The sequence below is a fragment of the Henckelia pumila genome, chromosome 2 (assembly GCF_033568475.1).
Source record: "Henckelia pumila isolate YLH828 chromosome 2, ASM3356847v2, whole genome shotgun sequence".
NCBI lineage: Eukaryota > Viridiplantae > Streptophyta > Magnoliopsida > Lamiales > Gesneriaceae > Henckelia > Henckelia pumila.
In genome coordinates this window covers 141,521,940-141,543,127 of record NC_133121.1, presented here as the reverse complement: position 1 = coordinate 141,543,127, position 21,188 = coordinate 141,521,940, and the positions used below count along the sequence as shown (strand labels likewise).

The following is a 21,188-nucleotide window of genomic DNA, read 5'->3' as shown; positions in this document are numbered from 1 at the left end:
ATTCTATTTCTAGATATATATCGGCCCCTCTGCTTCATCGTTACTGTTATCCGAAGGCGGCGGCCGGCAGTGAATTGAAATGGTTGCATACGGCGGCGGTCATCAATCGTACTCCCCATCTGCTCCTCCCGCACCCGACCCACAACAGCCCATGTTGGCCCATCCCTACCGCCCGCCTCCAGCCAACCCATCCATGTCCTATGCACCAAGCGCCTACCCGCAGAGCAGCACCGCATCGTTCGGGTCGGGTTCGACTCCGCCGCCGCACGGTTTCGGTTCCTACCCTTATCAGCAACCGCAGAATGTTTACAGTTCGTTTCCTCCGGGCACCCACCCGGATGTGGTCCGAAGCTTCCAGATGGTGGACAGGAACCAAAATGGTTATATTGAAGAAATGGAGCTCCAACAAGCTCTCACTTGGAATTACCAAAAGTTTAGTCTTCGGACTTTACGTTTGATTATCTTTCTCTTCAGGAATCGTGGAGAATCTTCTTTTAGAATCGGTCAGTTTTCCCTTTTTGGAATAATTTCCGAATCTAACTTTGGGCTAATCAGCTTCGGGATTTATTTCCTGGTTTCTTAACATTATTATTGTTTTCTTTAATCTTTTTAAGTTGATGTTAATTCTTCCTTGTTATTCTGTCATTTTATAAGATCAAGTGACAAATTTTTATTGAGTCGCTCATAGGCATAAAAGAATCAGCTATTAGTTCATGGCGGGTGTGATTGATTTTGTTTTTCAATATTTCTTTTGGTTCACGAAATCTGGTGGCATTGACGATTTACAATTATTCCCACGAAACATTTAGGGCCAAAAGAGTTTGCTGAAGTATGGAGTTGCCTTGGCCAATGGCGGGTGAGTATCATCTTTGCTAGTCTCAGAGCCAAAAGTTGGTCTTTTCTATGTAAATAGTTTGCCCTTGAATATTGTAGAATAGGTCACATGAGTTTTAATTGTTTAATCCCTGGAGGAGGAATCTCTATGATATGGTTGTGATGTTATATGTGAGTATTTAGTACTTCCATTCTTCAAGAATGTGATTTGTTCTATGCATAATCATCAGCTCACATAGTGCTGATACTTTAGACTGGATTTATTCCTTGTTATATAAATTATAATGTACTTAATAAGGTAGCAGATGGACAAAAGATTCAAAGATTAGTAATCCATATGATATGGAACAAGATTTTCCATTCTTGGATTGTGACAATCGAAGAGCGAGACTCTTTCAACTGCACAATGAGGGCGTTGACTGTGTTTTACTGTTGTCCACTGGTCACTTGCTTTGTTTAAGTAGTTATTCCCAGTGAAGCAACACTGATTATAATGTTGTAATAGCATTTTTTACAAAGCTTCGAAATTCATTGAGATTAGAGAACTATTAGCAAGAAAATGAAAAGAAAGATGAAATGTTGCTTCTCTCGGTGTAGTTTTGTCTGTTGGTTTAACCGTTTGTTGAATATTATATGCACATAAAACATTTTGAAACAAGTCATTTTGACCTGTACTATTTTGTTTACAATGATGAGGTCATAGTGTATTGGGATGATGCCTTTGAAATGTAGATTGAGTTGAACAGATCTGAATGCTGCTATATTCTCATAAGCCATCCACCCTACCTTGCACTGGCTGGGATTCTGATGTCTGTTCTATAAAATATTTTATCTCTTGTAGGCCATTTTTGAAAGATTTGATAGGGATCGTAGCGGAAAAATTGATGCTACAGAATTGAGGGATGCACTATATAGCCTTGGATTTGCCTTGCCTCCCTCGGTTCTCCAACTTCTGATTTCCAGATACGATGATTCCAGTGGACGGAGGAAGATCGAGCTGAATTTTGACTGTTTTGTTGAGTAAGAGCTTATCTTTTAATATAATCAAATTCAAATGCTTATAGATTGACCTGGTTTATGTCTGTTAACTACCTTTTTTTCAATTCAGGTCTGGAATGATTGTGAAGGTGAGCTACTATTACAATGAAGTTGACTAATCTGATGGATGCTCGAGCATTTTCTACATCTGCACGCATGGCTATTTACATATTTCCGTTTGCTCTGTTTTTTCTCATTTGAGTCGTCGGTCGAACAACATTCGGGAAGCAATATAACGAGACAAAATCAAGATATATTTTTTAAAATTTTTTGAAAAGCAGGCAACTAAATTTCTCTCTTCCTCTTTTTTCCTGTGTGACAACTTACATGGATGATCTAGTGGGAGGACTATGCATACTCATCAGATTTATACCCCTTTGTTAACGAAAAGGGCCTTATTCTCTTTGCTGCTACATGTCATTGATTCATCTGGGTTTACATTTTTCAGGGCTTGACTGAGAAATTCAAGGAGAAGGATCCAGGTTACACGGGTTCAGCTACGCTAACTTACGACACGTTCATGTCCATGCTCATTCCCTTCCTTGTTTCAGATTAGAACTTCACGATTTCGTGTGTGTCTTGATAAGTTGAGGAAGTGGGGTATATTGTAATGCAAGTATGGATTCACGAAAATTTTCTATCTGGATGTATATTTAGAGCTGTGTGCTTATTTGTAAATTTTGAATATTTGATTTTTTGTTCATCGCATTGTTGGTTTGCTGTATTGTGTTTTTAGGTCTGCAAAGAATGCCAATCTTGAGGTTTTAACAGTCCCTGCTAATTTTTTAGGGTTGAAAATTTTTTGGACACTTCATTTCTGCTAACAAACCAACGGGAATGAGAAGTAACTATTTTAGGTGTTATTTAAATTATTCATCTATAAGTAGATATTTATCAATCCATGTGATAATTGATCGATTTTTCAATGATCTCCATGTATATATATATATTTATATATATGAGTTTTTTTCAAGTGTTCAACTACCATGCCCACCAATGATGTGGCACTATTTTATTGGACCTACAATTTATCACATCTTTATTACATCCAATGGATGAGATGAATCATATACAAATGGTTCATTCAATGGATGAGTGTCACCTCATAAGTGGGCATGAAGGTGGGCACGGGAGGTGGGCAACATAGCAAAACTCATATATATATATATAATTTTTTATGTTAGTAAAATATACTTTAAATAGATATTTAAATTAGTGTCTCAAAGATAGGTTGAATTATGGAAGGCATTTATGTTGCGTGAGATATAGAAATATCGGATAATTTCATCCTATTTTTATAAGCATTATTTCAATGATATTAGTAACTGTAGTTAAAGGAGGAGATTTATCAATATTTATGGGGTTCACGGAAAAAATAATAGAATATACGTGTATTGATAGATTTGAATCCTTAAATGTGCATTGAGACAATATATGTATATGTAGCATTTCACTTACCGGAAACATCTAAAGGTGTAGATTTATACTTATATATATATATATGTATATATGCACTATTTTTTCGATGGATTCTACATATATTGATAATTTTTTTTATCGTTAGTTGCACTCTTAAATAAGGGGCAATTGATTGATTTTTATTTTATAAGTAGCAATTGATGTTTTCGAACCTTTTGCCATTAAATTTCTCGTATAGAGTCAAACATTAAGATGAATTACACACACACCGGCCATGAGCCACCCCCTATTGTGGGTATAACTGGGGGTGGGAAATAATGCCGAAATATTGTATATATTGTATCGAAAAAAATCGTAGATACAAATAAAGATTAATTAAGTTGGTATAGACGGTATAAATTTATGGTGAAAACAAGAGTTTTTTAAAATAATGTCGGTATAGACGGTATTATACCGATATCGTACCGAATTTCGATAAAAACGATATGAAATTTATGTTATACCGAAATTTCGGTATATCGATATTTCGGTATACCAAAATATCGGTACGGTATGCGATATTCTTCAAAAAGGTCGGTATACCGTACCGAACCAACCCTAGGTATAACTTTTTTTTTTATAAAAAATAAATAAATAAAAATATTAATTACTCCTTCTCTTTGATTCTTCTGGAATATTAGATCAGATCTTATATCAAAACCTAAATTTATCAAATTCTAAATTAATATTGGAAACCCAAATTTTCATTGTAACTCTAGGTATTTTGATTTGATAAATGATTTGTTGTTGGTCTGTATATCGTCAAGTACTAAACTCTCTCAAAATGTACAAGGGCTGGAAAATTGAATTGGGTTATATAGTAAACTTTACGAGTCCTTTCAGAATTTTGGTTCAAGCCCAAATCCTCGTGCCATGTTGCGGATTGATGATTTATATGTCTTAATGGAATCCGTCTAACATTGTTATAGATTCTATAAATACGTTAGTTAAATTATTAATAATAATAAGTTGATGTTGTTGTAGTCACGCTCCGGGCCTGCCACAATGAGTTCCTATAACAAATACTTCATATTCGTCCTCGTTTTACGAAAATGATTAACCCAAGTTGCTATAAAGTCCATTGTAGTCCATTATAAATTCATTTTAAATCCTTAATTTTCTCATGTGGAATTGGGGTCTCACAATCACCCCTCCTTCAGACGTCATGTAGCACTTTGTCCTGCATGTTCAAGAGATGGCTACCACGCACGTAGCACTTTGTCCTAGAGCCGTTAATTTGGGTTAAACTCGTTGAGTCGGCCCGCCCCGCCACACAATTTAAATGGGTTGAGTTAAAAATTTTTCAACTCAACTAAAAGGTGGGCCTAGATGGGCCAACCCGCGCGGGTCGCGGGCCTAGGCGGGCAACCTGCGACGGGCCTGGGTTGGCCCGCGGTCCTGGAGAATTAATTTTTTTTTACTTTTATTGTGATATATGTATTTTTTTATGAAAGCTATGAATTTTTTTTGTATTAATTACTTTATATAAAATTTACATGTATAAAATCAATAATTAAAAATTTTATTAATATTTTTTTATTAATATTTATATATGAAATAAAATTTATAATTAATCATAATAGTTTTTATTTGTTTTAATTTCTAGTGAGTCAACCCGCAGGCCGGTCCGTCTAACCCACAATCCACTTTGGGTTGAGTTGGATTGAGAATTTTCAGCCCGCCAAGATAGTGGGCTAGCCCGCTCTCGACCGGTCAAACGGTGGATTTTTGGTGGGCCGGCCTGCGGGTTAGCTCTTCGGTAACGTAATTATTCGCAAACCATGTTAGTTAAATAAACCGCACTAACTAAGCATTGTGCGACGAGCTCGTCCGATAAATTATTGATAAACAAAATCAAAATACAATCATTGATCAAACGTTCACCTACTCGAACAATTTTTTAGAGTATTGATTAATTCTTATAGACTGTACGTAGAAGAATTCAGCAATGATTCAGAATTAATACGAGCGCATACATGATACAATTGCCTTCGACACGGGGAAACAAAAAAGGAATGTGTGATTAATTTATCTTGATATTTTCAATTTACTACTCAGATTTTTTACAAAAGTTAGAGTAAGTTTCTCTTATATATATATATATATAGAGTTTCTTTCAAGTACCTACCTACTATGCCCATCAATGATGTGACACTATATATATATATATATATATGTTAAAAATATATTATTTTATTATTGTTGAGTATTGAATGTTGAATATTGAGTTGTAAAATGTGGAAAATTAGTGTGTGATGATGTAGATGATGATGTTTCAATTTTTGGACTAATCTCAAATGTGGATCTATAAATAGGTCTTCATTTGTGATGAAAAATACAATTGAGTTGAGAGAAAAATATTATAAAGTGTAGAGTTTAATATATTTTGAGTTTTGGAGTTTTTACTTTTTACCATAAATTTTTACTTTTTCACAACACGTTATCAGCACGATCGCTCGAAGGTTCTCTATATTTTCCGACGCTCCAAAATACAAGAAGAAGTCAAAAATATTCAACAAGTAAGAATTTTTATTTTACTGTTTATATATTTTTATTGTGTATATATTAATATATAATATCATGTTAAGAAAAAAATAGTTTTTTTCAAAACTTGTTATAAATCCTGGGAGGATGTTAAGACGACATCCCACACTCCCGGTAAGGGATACGACAAGTATAAAAGCCTCTAAGGTTTTAAACAATAACGTGATATATATTTATTATATATATATATTAACTGTATCAATATATAATTTCATGTTATTATATAAAAGGTTGTCTATGACACTGACCTTATAATAACGTGATATGATATAAATTATTGTGTATTTATATACTAACCATATTCGTATAATCTCATGTTATTATATAAAAGGTTGTCTACGACACCGATCTTATAATAATGTGATATGATATACTATACCTGACTTTATACTAACTATATTGGTATAATTTCACAATATTATATAAAAGGTTGTCTACGACACCAATCTTATAATAATGTGATATGATATACATAATTATTTAATTATGATTATCATTATATGCATTGCATCATTATCACAAATTTTATTCAACACATACTCAATTTTTTCCTTACCCCCAACGGTCACAAAACGGCTAGTTTTTTGCCTATAAATATGTTCACTCAAACTCATTTTCAATCACACCAAAATTCATTCTTTCTCTCAAAATATTTTCTCGATTTTTCGAAGATGAAGATGATGGCATTTATAAGGCTATTTTTCATAACGGCTATGATCATCATGCTCACGAGTCTTGTACTCACCAGCGATTTTCCACCGCACACATTTTATCTATTTTTAAACATACTTGTACTCGTCGTTTATCCATTATTTTGTATTTTCATATTAATTGAAATTAACTAATAAAATGCATTGTTGTTTTTCTAGTACCATCATGTCAAATTTGGCAAAACTTAAATTCGTTGCTCTCGATATCACTAGAAAAAAACAACGAATTGTTAATAAGAAATCATCAATCCCGACCCACTGGATCAACGACATTTTCTGAAGCAAATGTCGTAATGAAAAATGAAAACCAAAATCAAATGCATAAACAAGATTTTGGTCGTGGTCGAGGAAGTGGATGTGGTCATGAACGTGGATGTAAAAATGATCGCGATCGTGGTTACGGCCGTGGATATGAAAATAATCGAGATAGTTACTTCAATAACTAATCTCACAAGAACGTCACGAACCACCCAAAAGGGCAGCATGAAAATATGAGTGAAAATAAAAATCATTCAAAAAGATATGAGAGTGCTTATTATAAATGCGGCACTCCAAAAAATTGGTCATGTACCCCTGAGCACTTATGTAAGCTCTTTAAAGTATCGATAAAGAGGAAAGAAAAAGAGACCAATTTTGTTGAAATCAGTAACCATTTAAGTGGTTCAACTTATTTCAATGCTGCCGATTTTTTCAAATGATTTCGAGAACATTGATTAATATATTGGTGGGACTAGAATGTAACATGCTATATTTTTCATGCATTCTTATTAAACATGATATATTTTGCATATATATATTATCCTTGATTTTTTTTATTATATTTTTGTGAAGTTTGATATGAAAATGCTATGAGCAAACATGGAAATAATATCATGGAAATTTGCATACCAGATAGTGGTACAACGCACACTATTCTGCGAGATAAAAGATATTTCTTGGAAATAAAACCAACAAAAGCAATGGTGAATACCATATCAGGTCCTGTAGACTTGATAGAAGGTTGTGGTAAAGCACAATTTTTGTTACCAAATGGTACAAAATTTTTGATAAATGATGCTTTATATTCACCACAATCGAAAAAAAATTTGTTGGGTTTTAATGACATATATTCTCATGGATATGATACTGAGACGATAACTGATGGAAATCAGAAATATATGTGTCTTACCACATATAAATCATGAAAGAAATATGTGGTTGAAAATTATCAATGCTCCCTACTGGATTGCATTATACACATATAAGGCCAATCGAATCAAATATGGTGGTTAATAGTTCTTCAATATTAACCAATTGGCAAGATCGATTGGGACATCCTGGTTCAATAATGATGCAAAGAATTATTGAAAATACGCATGGTCATCCATTGAAAGACTAGAAGATCTTTCAGAATAATAAGTTTCAATGTAAAGCATGTTCTCTTGAAAAAACTTATTATAAGACCATCGCCAGCTAAAATCCAAACAGAATCACCCATATTTCTTGAACGTATTCAGGGTGATATTTGTGGGCCAATTCAACCACCATGTGGACCATTTCGATATTTTATGGTATTGATCGATGCCTCCAGCAGATGGTCACATGTATGCTTATTATCAACTCGGAATGTGGCATTTGCAAGATTAATGGCTCAAATAATAAAATTGCGGAATCAATTTCCCGATTATACAATCAAGAAAATAAGACTTGATAATGCTGGAGAATTTACTTCCCAAACTTTCAATGACTATTGTATGTCAATGTGAATTACTGTTGAACATCCTGTTGCTCATGTTCATACACAGAATGGATTAGCTGAATCATTGATTAAACGTCTACAACTGATTGCTAGACCAATGATTATGAGAACAAAACTCCCTATTTATATATGGGGACATGCAATTTTACATGCTGCAGCATTAATTCGCATCAGACAAAGTGCATATCATAAATTCTCCCCATTGCAGCTTGCATTTGGTAAAGAACCAAATATTTCTCATTTGAGAATTTTTGGATGTACGGTGTATGTGCCTATTGCACCACCTCAACGATCAAAAATGGGTCCTCAAAGAAAAATCGGTATTTATATCGGTTATGATAGCCCATCAATTATTCGATATCTTGAGCCTCAAACAGGCGATGTGTTTACAGCACGTTTTGCTGATTGTCATTTTAATGAAGAAATCTTCCCAATGTTAGGGGGAGAAAAGAAACACATCGAAAAAGAAATCACATGGTATGTATCATCATTGTTACATTTGGATCCAAGGACCAAACAATGTGAGAAAGATGTACAACAAATTGTACACTTGCAAAGAATTGCAAATCAAATTCCAGATGCATTTGCAGACACAAAATGGGTAAAAAATCATATATACATGCTGTAAATGCCCCTGCTCGAATTGAAATTCCAAAAAAACAAATTGAAGACACTCATGATGTCATAAAACGCTTGAAGCGTGGAAGGCCAGTCGGTTCCAAAGATAAAAATCCTCGGAAAATAAAAGGCATAAAGAAACACGATGATCATAAAATAGAAAATGATGTTCCAGAAGAAACACCAGATGATGAAAATGTTCTGTCAGAACCACAAACTGACGAGAATAGTGAAATCTCTATCAATTATATTAATACTGGAAAAATATGGAATCGGAAAGATATAGAAGATATTGATGAGATATTTTCTTATAATGTGGCATGTGACATCATAAATGAAAACGAGGATCATGAACAAAAATCCTTTGGTGAATGTAAAACTAGTCATGATTGGGCAAAATGAAAATATGCCATCCAGGTTGAATTGGATTCGCTAAATAAAGGCAATGTTTTTGGACCTATAGTCCTCACACCTGAAGGTATAAAACCTGTTGGATACAAATGGGTTTTTATTCGAAAGCAAAATGAGAAAAATGAAATAACAAGATATAAAGCTAGACTTGTTGCACAAGGTTTTTCTCAAAGGCCTGGAATTGATTATGAAGAAACGTATTCTCCTGTTATGGATGCAATTACGTTTCGATATTTGATTAGTTTGACAGTCTCTGAAAATTTGGAAATGTGTCTGATGGATATTGTTACGGCTTACTTATATGGATCACTTGATAATGATATATATATGAAAATCCCTGAAGGATTTAAGATGCATGAAGCACAAAGTTCAAAACCCAGAGAATTTTATTTTGTAAAATTGCAAAGATCATTATATGGGTTGAAGCAATCCGACCGAATGTGGTATAATCGGCTAAGTGATCACTTGATGAAAAAAAGATATGTAAATGATCCAATATGCCCTTGTGTTTTCATCAAGAAAACAACATCCGGATATGTAATAATTGCTGTATATGTTGATGATTTAAACATCATTGGAACGAATAAAGAAATTCAAGAAGTTATGATGTACTTGAAGGAAGAATTTGAAATGAAGGATCTTGGAAAAACCAAGTATTGTCTGGGTTTGCAAATCGAACAAAAAGAATGTGGAATTTTTGTTCATCAGGCAAATTATACAGAAAAGATCCTTAAACGTTTTAATATGGATAAATCAAATCCATTAAGTACTCCAATGGTTGTAAAATCATTAAACATAGAAAATGATCCATTCCGTCTATGTGAAGATGATGAAGTTATTCTTGGTCCAGAAGTACCATATCTAAGTGTCATTGGTGCCCTTATGTATCTTGCAAATTGCACTAGACCTGATATATCTTTTGCTGTAAATTTATTGGCAAGATTCAGTTCATATCCAACAAAGAGGCACTGGAACGGAATTAAACATATATTCCGTTATCTACGAGGAACGACAGATTTGGGACTTTTGTACTCAAAAGACACCAATCAAAGTATCATTGGTTATGCTGATGCTGAGTATTTATCTGATCCACATAAGCCACGTTCTCAAATCGGATATGTATTTACTCGTGGAGGCACCGCAATTTCTTGACGTTCATAGAAACAAACACTCTTAACAACTTCATCAAATCACGCCGAGATTATTGCATTACATGAAGCAAGTCGTGAATGTGTATGGTTAAAGTCAATGACCAAACATATTCAAATATCGTGTGGATTGACAGTAAACAAGAAGCCTGTGACTTTGTATGAAGACAATGCTGCATGTATTGCTTAAATGAAAGAATGATACATCAAAAGTAACAGAACAAAACATATACCCCCAAAGTTCTTTGCCTACACTCAAGAACTTGAGAAAAATAAAGATATTGATATCTGTTATATTCAATCAAGTGAGAACTCATCAGATCTCTTCACAAAGGCACTTCCCACGACGATATTCAGAAAGCATATATACAACATTGGGATTCGCAATCTGCGGAATATGTGAAGAATCATTCATGTTAACATGAGGGGGAGTTTACGTGGCTGCACTCTTTTTTTCTTGCTATGGTTTTTATCCCACTGGGTTTTTCCTAGTAAGGTTTTTAACGAGGCAACATAAAAACACATAATAAAGACAATCATCATATGACGATCATCATCACAAGGGGGAGTGTTGAAAATATATTATTTTATTATTATTGAATATTGAATGTTGAATATTGAGTTGTAAAATGTGAAAAATTAGTGTGTGATGATGTAGATGATGATGTTTTAATTTTTGAACTAATCTCAAATGTGGATCTATAAATAGGTCTTCATTTGTGATGAAAAATACAATTGATTTGAGAGAAAAATATTATAAAGTGTAGAGTTTGATATATTTTGAGTTTTGAAGTTTTTACTTTTTACCATAAATTTTTTATTTTTTCACAATAATAAATAAATATATATATAAGATCGATTCATACAGAAGAAAAGGTTCTCTATTGATTCAAACACTGTACCTATGGGATAGGGATAGAGGAAGAGGAAAAAACCGAAGATTTCACATAGTACTTTTGATCGAAAAAGAAATCTGATTGATTTCGTACCCTTCGTTCAATGGTCAAATTCTACAGGATCAAACCTATGGGACTTAAGGAATGATATAAAAAGAGAGAGAAAAAAAGAAATTCATATTAAAGAAAAATGAAGTAGAAGAACCCAGATTCCAAATGAACAAATTCAAACTTAAAAAGTATATATATATATATATACTGCTATCTTCGAGAGACACACATATATACATATATAAATAAGTACTATATATATTATATATATAAATAAGTACTTTTACACATGTCTCGAACTCGATACAGATCTCATGTAGATGCTTTTTGGAAGATGTTTCACCATAATTGATATTTTTTCAATGCATTGGCCCTTTTTTTTTCTTTTTTATTTTGAGCAAAATAAATGCCAGACTTTTGGTTTAACATTTTGGAACCCAAATACTAGTGCATGAACGTCTTCTCTCTTGAATATATTTTTGTTCAAATAAAACATTTTATGTATCCACACAAATTACATATGTCCACTGAAAAGCATATAATTTGTAATGAATATGCAAGACATATTTATTTAAAAAATTTGCAAAAATAATAAGTTAAAATATTTGTTAAAATACAAAAACTATCATTTATTTATTTGAGAGAAAAAGAAAGAAACCAATCATTGAAATTCAGGAAGGAGAATTAAGAATAAGTGGTAGGGGCCGAAAAGGCAGATGAAGCCAAACATTTACTCTATATATATATAAAATATTGACCATATTAATGATTCACCTCTTGGATGAAAGACATCATGGGTCCACTAATCAAAGCCACTCTTAAATGGGAATCTGGTTTAGGGAAACAAGACACAACCCCTCATTTAAATAATATATATATATATATATATATATATATATATTTTTAAGGCAATAATATATATATTTTTAAAATTAAAATATTAGTAACACTCTTCAAATTATTTTTTGTTTATAAAATTCACAGACCCACCAACATCCTTTCCGCATAATAATACCAAATAATTTGTTCCCCATTATAATTGACACAGCAAAATTGTATATTCCTTAAATAGGAACAAAATCTCTTTGCCTTTTTTTTTTTTTTGGCTTTCTTTACTGATGTTGAGAACTTGTGGTCTCTATTTTTTCAGTGTATATTGAATAAATTTCAGACTTTATTTGAATTCGCGATCATTTGATCCCGTGCTCGTCTATTTTACTAACTTTGTTTCATTTTGAATAGCATCAGGGCCGTTTACTATTGATATTTAAGGAATAATAAATATATGGATGCTTAAAAGTAAGGTATGGAAAATGCCACTCTAAATTTTTGCTAAAGACATAAGGGGAAAAACCCATATTCTCATACATTAATGTATGCATAATTTATATTGAAATCTAGAGAGAAACCATCTTCACTTTAAATTATTTCAAGTTAACAGGTGAAGACCACATGTCCACTCCAAACATTTAATCTAATGCATATATGTGGTATTAAAATGTTATCTCGAATAGTAGTTTGAATTTTAAAACAAAATGGAAATTAATTTCCCATTAAAGGAAAAGAATCTAAAATTAATTTATGTGTTGTGTGATGACACGGAAAAGATGGCGACCCATCAACAAAAGCCGATAATACCAAACAAATCCATTTCAAAACCTGGTTTAATAATATGCCCAACTTGGTGTTATTATTAATCTAACGATAGGATACAAGCAATATCTTAAATACAATCCTAATTAATTAATTAATAAATCTTGTCAAGTGCTCTAGTTGTCAAATGCTCAAAAACCATATTGCCAAAAAGTAAACTCATTATTTTAAAACATAAGATAAAAAGACAATAAAACCTTCTACAGTCTACACTACACGTAACAGATAGTCTAACATTATTTTTTCTAAAATATTGCTCATTATTATTTAATATTATTATTATTATTATTATTATTATTATTATATATTTATCATGTTTGATATGTATGTTTTCAAATTTCAATTTCAATTTTTTTTTACAATTTTTATCGATATTTTTTGCTGATATGATGTCAATTGTGCACTATCAAAGATAACTAAAATTATACATAAAAAAATAGAATATACACAAGTAAGACACAATTTCGAAAACTTAGAAGTTCAAAACTATAAAGATGTAAACTTAAACGACTGAAATTTGTAATTTTCGCGTTTTTGATCTTTCATAGTAATTCATTTTATTTCGTCACATCTGCAAGTTAAGTACAAACGAGATCAATAAAAATTGTGTTTTTCTTTCCCTAATTCATCCTATATATTTTCATTTGAATAACCATGATCATTTTATGATAATTCCAATTAATTTAAATTCTCTGTCCAAATAATATGTTATTCGATCATTTTGTAAAATTCAAGATCTGTTTAAACAAATACTTTAAATACTTTTAGTACTTTATAAGTGAAAAAACTTAAAATATGTGTTTGAACAAGATTTTTATAAACCATTTTGGAAAAATATTTTTTAAAAATGTATTCTTCAAGTATCATTTTTTAAAAACAATTGAGTTATTTTTTTTTCATGTTTTTAAAACTGAAAACAATGATTTAAAATAAAACATACCACTTTGTAATCGAAAGAATATTTTATAGAATAATTTTTCAAATGCATATTTATTTATTAAAAATAGTTTAATAAAAATATTTATAAATATTTATTTATTAAAAATAGTTTAATAAAAATATTTATAAATATTTATTCAAACCGAGCCTCAATTTACCAACCAATCGACATATTGTGGAAAAATTGAATGCGAACCTCGTGGTATTATACTATTATTATACACGCCAAATGGGCTAAAATCTCTGCCCTTTTTTCTTTCTTTTTTTTTTTTTTAAAAAACAAAACAAAACAAAAACGAAAACATGGGATCTTCATATTATTTTCTTCTGTAAAATTTTGGGCCTATTTCCATTGTTTGAGCTGTCTCGCTTTGATTTAAAAATATTCTTACATGACACAAAGAAGGTTACTATTTTTTTTTTAATCACTTACAATAAATTTTCTTCACACAAATGTCTAATATTTTATGTTAAAAATATTAATTTTTATTATATGAATCATGTGGACGGGGACATATAAAGAAACCGTGCCCGGTCAAAGTAATTTATTTTCCTTTGCTGCTATCGACTCTTTGCCGGTAGATTTTAGTGGAGATGTCTCACGATTATGTCCGATAAATGTAAAAATTGAAATCTTCAGTACTTGGAAAATTTGAATAAACTCATAGAAAAGCCAATGAAAAAGCAGAGTCGGTCACCTACAGTGGAGTAGGAGTCATTCATGAATCTAGTGCTTCATTATTATTTTTATATTGTTTGTTTCTTTGAACAAAACATTTTTATTTATTTATTAATTTCCACGAACACAAACAAAACCCGCAAAGACTCGAGTGAGACGAGCATATATACAAAATTATAAGGACAAGATTTTCTGTACACCATAGGTTGAGTTTCTCGTTTGTGATACTAGTAAATCTAGCTTACTAGTACACACAGTAATCACCGTTTCATTTAATTTTCTTCGCAGAGAAAACAAGCAAGAAAAGAAAGCCAGACAGGGACCCCTTTCAAATATCCCAAATTCTTGCCAACCGAATAGAGAGAAGTAGAGATCATCAGAGAACGGACCCTCCTTTCATTTGATGGCTACTGAAATGAAAGATTGATCCAATTTGTAATTCATCATCTCAAAAAGGTATTTGATTCCCAGTTGGGTTTTTGGAGACAAGCAGATTTTTCAAGAAAAAAAAGAGCCATCTTTTTTATTCTTCTTCGTGTGATACAAGTTGAGTTGCTGAAAATGATGTGAAAATAAGTTTTGCATGGCGAGTAATAGAGTGGGAGAAGCTGCAGCTGCTGCTTTATCGGAGTCGGGTCATCAAATTCCATTCGGGATTCCTCCTCACATGCTTCATCATTCCAACACAAGCTCCTTCATGTAATCGGATCGCATGATGATCAGAAGTTCATTTACTTTTTTTTTTTTTTTAAACTTCCCAGATTCATGATTCGTGCGGTGTTTCATATTTCTGACATGGGTTTTTGTTTTTATCTCTTTTTATGACAAAAAGAAATCACGAGGTATCTGATTTTGATTTTGGAGAACTGGAAGAAGCAATAGTACTGCAAGGAGTTAAGCTCAACAATAATAATCATGAAATCAAACAAAGTATACATACATACCCTCTCTCTCTATATATATATCTCTGAGTGTAACAAACACGCCCCTGGTGTGTTTGTGTGTGTTTTTTGAATAAGTCTGGATGGGGTAGGGGGGACGTACTTGCCATTTTTGACAGAGAAATCATTTTTGAGCAAGAGTTGGAATGGCGTGAGATTTCAAATAAGGAAGCAAACTTTGATCAGTTTTTGCATAATTTTTACTGACTCCATAACTGCTACGAGAGTGAGTATAAAGGGTGATTAGGTTCCTACCCCCTTTTTGATGTAAATGCAAATTAAAGCAAATTAAAGCATGTATTTGATCTGCTGGAACGATTCTTAAAAAGAATTTGCTTTTGTGATTTCGTTGCTGCAGCTTTATATTCTACAGTCAAGCCTGCAGCTACCCTGGAGATGTTCCCTTCTTGGCCTATCAGATTCCAGCAAAGAGTACTTACAATTAAATCTCCTTCGTATTTTTTGACCATTTGAAGCTTTCATCTGTTATCTCACACTCTCTCTCTTTTTAATTGCATGAAGCATAAAATCATCTTTTTAGTTGATCTTTATATTACAATGCTGCAGGGAAGCTCGAAATCTGGGGAGGAGAGTACTGATTCAGGCCGATCACCCATGAACACTCTTTCCTCCACCAGATTGGAGACCGAGAGCGAGTCTCCCATCAGCAGGAAAGCATCACCGGAACAACAGGCTGCGGCGGCGGCGGCGGCCTTTGACTACAAGCACCACCACCTTCAGCCGCTGCAGCGGCTACGACAAGTGGAGATGGCGAGTGGAAGTGATAGCCCCGGAACGGGAATCTCACAAGCTACTCATGCTACTGCAACTGCAACTGCAAAGCAAACACCAGATAAGGTACTGCTTATATTGTTTTCTTTCTTTCTTTCGATTTTTAATTCTTCTTGAATCTCAAAAAAAAAAAAAAACACCAAGAAACTCATGAAGAAAGCGTCGATAGTAACATACTTGTAATAAATATTAATCCCAAATCCCAAAAAACAGCAGATGATTTACATCAAAACTTTAGTTCTGGAACTTCTGATATTATGGATTTTCTGATTTTTTGTTATGACATGCAATCAAAGAAAAAGCTGAATCCTACAGTAGATTAACTGTTAGTATTGTTCCTAATGAATTTACAATTATTTTATTATGGGTCTCTGTCTCCCAAGAACTAGAGTTCCATTTCTTTTTGTTTTTTCTTTCACGCCACTTTCGCTCTAACATTTGATATATAGATAGGTAGTAATAGAATCCGAGGGAATTTAATGGCAGGCTATGGGACTGAATATAGTGAATATTTCTTGGCCATTTTGCCAGTCAGCGCCATTATTATTTTTTCAAGAAACAGTATACATATCAGCATCACAACTCCGATATTCTCTAATAATTACAAACTTTGTATAGTTGGTAAAAAAAAAACAAAAGATCTCCCAAAGATTCTGCCATTTATGATTAATTCTTTTATTTTTATTTTTTTGTAATACTCGTTTTCTAATTTCTCCACATCATAACAGCAGTAAATTTATACAAATACTTCAACATCATTATGAATTAAAAAAAAAAAGTAAATTTATACCTTCTTCGTTTACTGTACGTTTTTTTTTTTACATTTTTTGAAAAGACTTGTCTTCTAATTCTTTCTTGAAAATGTGCAGAGAAGAAGGGGGCCGGGTTCGAATTCAGAAAAAGTACTTGATGCTAAGGTGATGATGATTGGTGAAAAAGAAGCCCACATTTATACATGCACATGGGGGGCACACACCAATTCTACTATATACATATATATATAATCCTGGATTTAAATATTTTCGTAACATATCAATATTTATTGAGAAATAATTAAAATCTAATGCTGAATCTGATGATTTGTTCCCTTTTCATAGACATTGAGACGTTTGGCTCAAAACAGGGAAGCCGCAAGAAAGAGCAGGATCAGAAAAAAGGTAATATATACTGTATATGTATATTAAAATTATGATTTTTTTTTTGGGTTATGAAAATTAATGTAATGAATTACATATCTTAAAACAAAATTTGCAGGCGTACGTACAGCAGCTAGAATCAAGTAGGATAAGGCTGTCGCAACTTGAGCAAGATCTTCAGAGGGCAAGGTCACAGGTAATGAATAAAAGTTTGAAAAATGTGACCCCCAAGAATTCAATGCCCCCGGAAACAATTATTTTTGAAGCGAAAATATTTAATGCCATTTCTGAATATCCCTTTAATTGTCTTTCTCAATTATTGTGGTCAACAGGGACTTTTCTTAGGAGGTGGGGTCGCCAATGGTAATATCAGCTCCGGTGAGTTACATATACTTTACATGTGTCTTCCGGCCTTTTAATTTTTTATTATTTTTCTGCTAAAAAAATGTAAAGTTAACTTTATAATTTTCCCCGGTTTTAATTTTTTTTATAATGGGTTTTGAGATGATTCCGTAAAATTTTTTTACCTTTGTGTCAGCATGGTAAATAAGAAACAGAGAATCTTTGAGGCAGAGGTGTGTGTGGTGGGGTTTGGAGTTTCATATGATTATAATATGTTGGTCATGGTGCAATTTAATTTATTTTGACGTGAATTTATAAAGTTTGCAAGTATAATTTGGAATATTTTTCGTTTACCTACTCATCTCATATGAGACGGTGTGACGAGATAATCGTGTCCATATTTACAATAAAAATAAATTTTTTTTTTGCGGATCATGCATCCAAATAAGGATCCGCCGTTCCGTCTTAAATTAAAATAAAACTATGTTCATATTCATGTTTATTAAGTCTGCCCTCCACATTGTCAGACATTAAAATTATTTTACTTTTACAGACTTTTGACTAGAGTAACCACAATTTTTACTACAACCAACATCCTCGATTTACAATGTAATCAAATAAAATCTAAATATTTGTTCAACTATATCAAATTATCAATATTAATAGCTGATTAAGTCTATGCCATATATACGAGGAAAAAGAAGAATATTAATGTAACATATATCTTCATATATGTGTATGTCTTAGTAATCTATTTGTCATTGAATTAAATATTGCAGGTGGTGCAGTATTCGACATGGAATACGCTAGATGGGTAGATGACGATCATGGCCATATGACGGAGCTGCGAACCGCATTGCAATCGCACTTATCAGACGGTGATCTAAGGGTGATCGTCGATGGTTACATAACACATTATGACGAAATCTTTCGTTTGAGAGGAGTGGCTGCTAAATCTGATGTTTTCCATCTCATCACCGGAATGTGGGCTACAGCGGTCGAACGTTGCTTCCTTTGGATGGGTGGCTTTCGGCCTTCTGATCTAATCAAGGTTTGGATGATATTATATATGGCTCTTGCTAGACGATACCTAGAGCTTGTAATTACCATGCATTTATTGTCTTTTTTATATATCTGAAACATATTGTGACACTTTTCTTTATAAGATGTTGATATCGCAATTAGACCCCTTGACGGAGCAACAGCTAGTGGGGATATATGGCCTCCAGCAGTCGACACAGCAGGCGGAGGAGGCGCTTTCGCAAGGACTTGATCAATTACACCAATCTTTGCTTGATGCCATAGCCAATTCCTCTCTCAATGATAGTATGCATCATATGGTGGTTGCTCTCGGCAAGATTTCCAATCTCGAAGGTTTCGTTCGTCAGGTATATATTTTTCGATATCGCGTGGTTTCTTTTCAATGCTAGCTAGCTTCATGCATGCTGGTCATGTGATGAATGTGTTTTTGCAAAACGCAGGCAGATAATCTAAGGCAACAAACTCTTCACCAGTTGCGTCGCGTGCTAACGGTTCGACAAGCCGCGAGATGTTTCGTGGTGATCGGAGAATACTATGGTCGATTACGAGCTTTAAGTTCTTTATGGGCTTCTCGTCCAAGAGAGTAAGAACAAATTCTACATTAATTTATTTCACATATTTTGTTTAGATGTTAAATTACTAATTATTTATTTGATTGATTATTTATGTAATGAACGATTTTCAGGAGTTTGATGACGGATAATAATGGGGAAATGACTCCGGGTATGCAAATGCTACAACCATCTCATCAGATTAATCAGTTCTCCCACTTCTGATCATTACCAGTTTCTTGAAAATTAAATGGATGGAATCTATGCTGTCCCAGCATTCAGAATTTCATTTAGGTTTTTTCTTCTATTAATTTTCTCTAGCTTTTAGTTAATTATAATATTATTATAATTATTATATATATTAGAATGTTACAATATTATAAATGTAATTATTATTCAATTTCATGTTCATCAAAGGATAATATTCCACTAGCTAGACACACACACACATATAGATATATATTTATTTATTTATGAAAAAGAGGAATCGGCATGTCAAAATAGACATTTTCAAGACATGGGATGGCATGAAAACTTAAAAAAAAAAAAGAAATTTATATCTCATATAATATTATCAAAGCGTGATGAAGTGGTATTTACATGGTTACAAAATATCCTATTATTTTATCCAACACAAATTCTGATGAAAAAGTATAATTTCCAAAAAAATATTTTTCACAATATATATTGATTCGGTTTAACCGCTTTTCGGATATAAGTTTCACAAAAAAAATTACTTTTATTATAATTTGTTTAGTTGATTTTAAGAATATATGGTCTTCGATACGATTATAAAACTCAAGGTATACGTACGCTGAGAAACGTTAATATATACATGAATTGAAACATTTTTTTTAATAACATGATAATCCGTCTTTTGTTGTGAAAAAGTAAAAATTTACGGTAAAAAGTAAAAACTCAAAAACTCAAAATTTATCAAATTCTACACTTTATAAAATTTTTCTCTCTTCACAATTGTGTTTTTCTACACAAATGGAGAGACCTATTTATAGATCTCAATTGGAGATTAGTCAAAAATTAATACATCATTAATTACATCATCACACGCTAATTTTCAATATTTTACAACTCAATTTTCAACTTTCAACCTTCAACATTCAACAATAAATAATAATATATATTTATATATATTTTCAACACTCCCCCTTGTGATGATGATCATGATAGAATGACTATCTCCATTACGTGTTGTATACTGCCTCGTTAAAAACCTTACTAGGAAAAACCTATTGGGACAAAAACCATAGTAAGGAAAAAAGAGTGCAGCCACGTAAACTCCCCCTGATGTCAACATGAATGATTCTTCACATATTTCGTAGATTGCGCATCCCAATATTATAAATGTGTCTGAATATCGCCGTGGGAAGTGCCTTTGTGAAGAGATCGGATGAGTTCTCACTTGATTGAATGTAATAGATATCAATATCTTTATTCTTCTCCAGCTCTTGAGTGTATGCAAAGAATTTAGGAGGAATATGTTTAGTTCTGTCACTTTTGATGTATCCTTCTTTCATTTGGGCAACACATGCGGCATTATCTTCATACAGTGTGATTGGATTCTTGTCCACTGATAATCCGCAAGAAGTTTGGATATGCCGAGTCATTGATTTAAGCCAGACACATTCACGGCTTGCTTCATGTAGTGCA

General features: G+C 32.6%; 2 protein-coding genes across 4 annotated transcripts; both read left to right on the top strand.

Annotated features, from left to right (window-relative positions):
- On the top strand, positions 1 to 2,596 carry LOC140882880 (probable calcium-binding protein CML48). The gene is made up of 5 exons (XM_073289112.1): positions 1 to 503; positions 810 to 856; positions 1,676 to 1,854; positions 1,943 to 1,961; positions 2,321 to 2,596. The coding sequence occupies exons 1-5, from the start codon at positions 80 to 82 to the stop codon at positions 2,426 to 2,428; spliced, it is 777 nt and encodes a 258-aa protein (XP_073145213.1). The 5' UTR covers positions 1 to 79; the 3' UTR covers positions 2,429 to 2,596.
- Positions 2,597 to 14,862: 12,266 nt separating this feature from the next.
- LOC140879847 (transcription factor TGA9-like) lies at positions 14,863 to 19,925 on the top strand. 3 transcript variants are annotated; one of them, XM_073283774.1, is made up of 13 exons: positions 14,863 to 15,173; positions 15,295 to 15,416; positions 15,550 to 15,647; positions 16,017 to 16,090; positions 16,226 to 16,516; positions 17,320 to 17,367; positions 17,548 to 17,607; positions 17,705 to 17,782; positions 17,919 to 17,964; positions 18,708 to 18,979; positions 19,095 to 19,316; positions 19,410 to 19,552; positions 19,655 to 19,925. In XM_073283774.1, the coding sequence occupies exons 2-13, from the start codon at positions 15,301 to 15,303 to the stop codon at positions 19,743 to 19,745; spliced, it is 1,539 nt and encodes a 512-aa protein (XP_073139875.1). In that variant the 5' UTR covers positions 14,863 to 15,173; positions 15,295 to 15,300; the 3' UTR covers positions 19,746 to 19,925. The 3 variants fall into 3 exon arrangements, with proteins under 3 accessions (XP_073139875.1, XP_073139877.1, XP_073139878.1); XM_073283776.1 differs by having other exon boundaries at positions 14,864 to 15,173; positions 15,315 to 15,416; positions 19,655 to 19,924; XM_073283777.1 differs by lacking the exons at positions 14,863 to 15,173; positions 15,295 to 15,416; positions 15,550 to 15,647 and adding an exon at positions 15,734 to 15,884 and having other exon boundaries at positions 19,655 to 19,924.
- Positions 19,926 to 21,188: the final 1,263 nt, after the last annotated feature.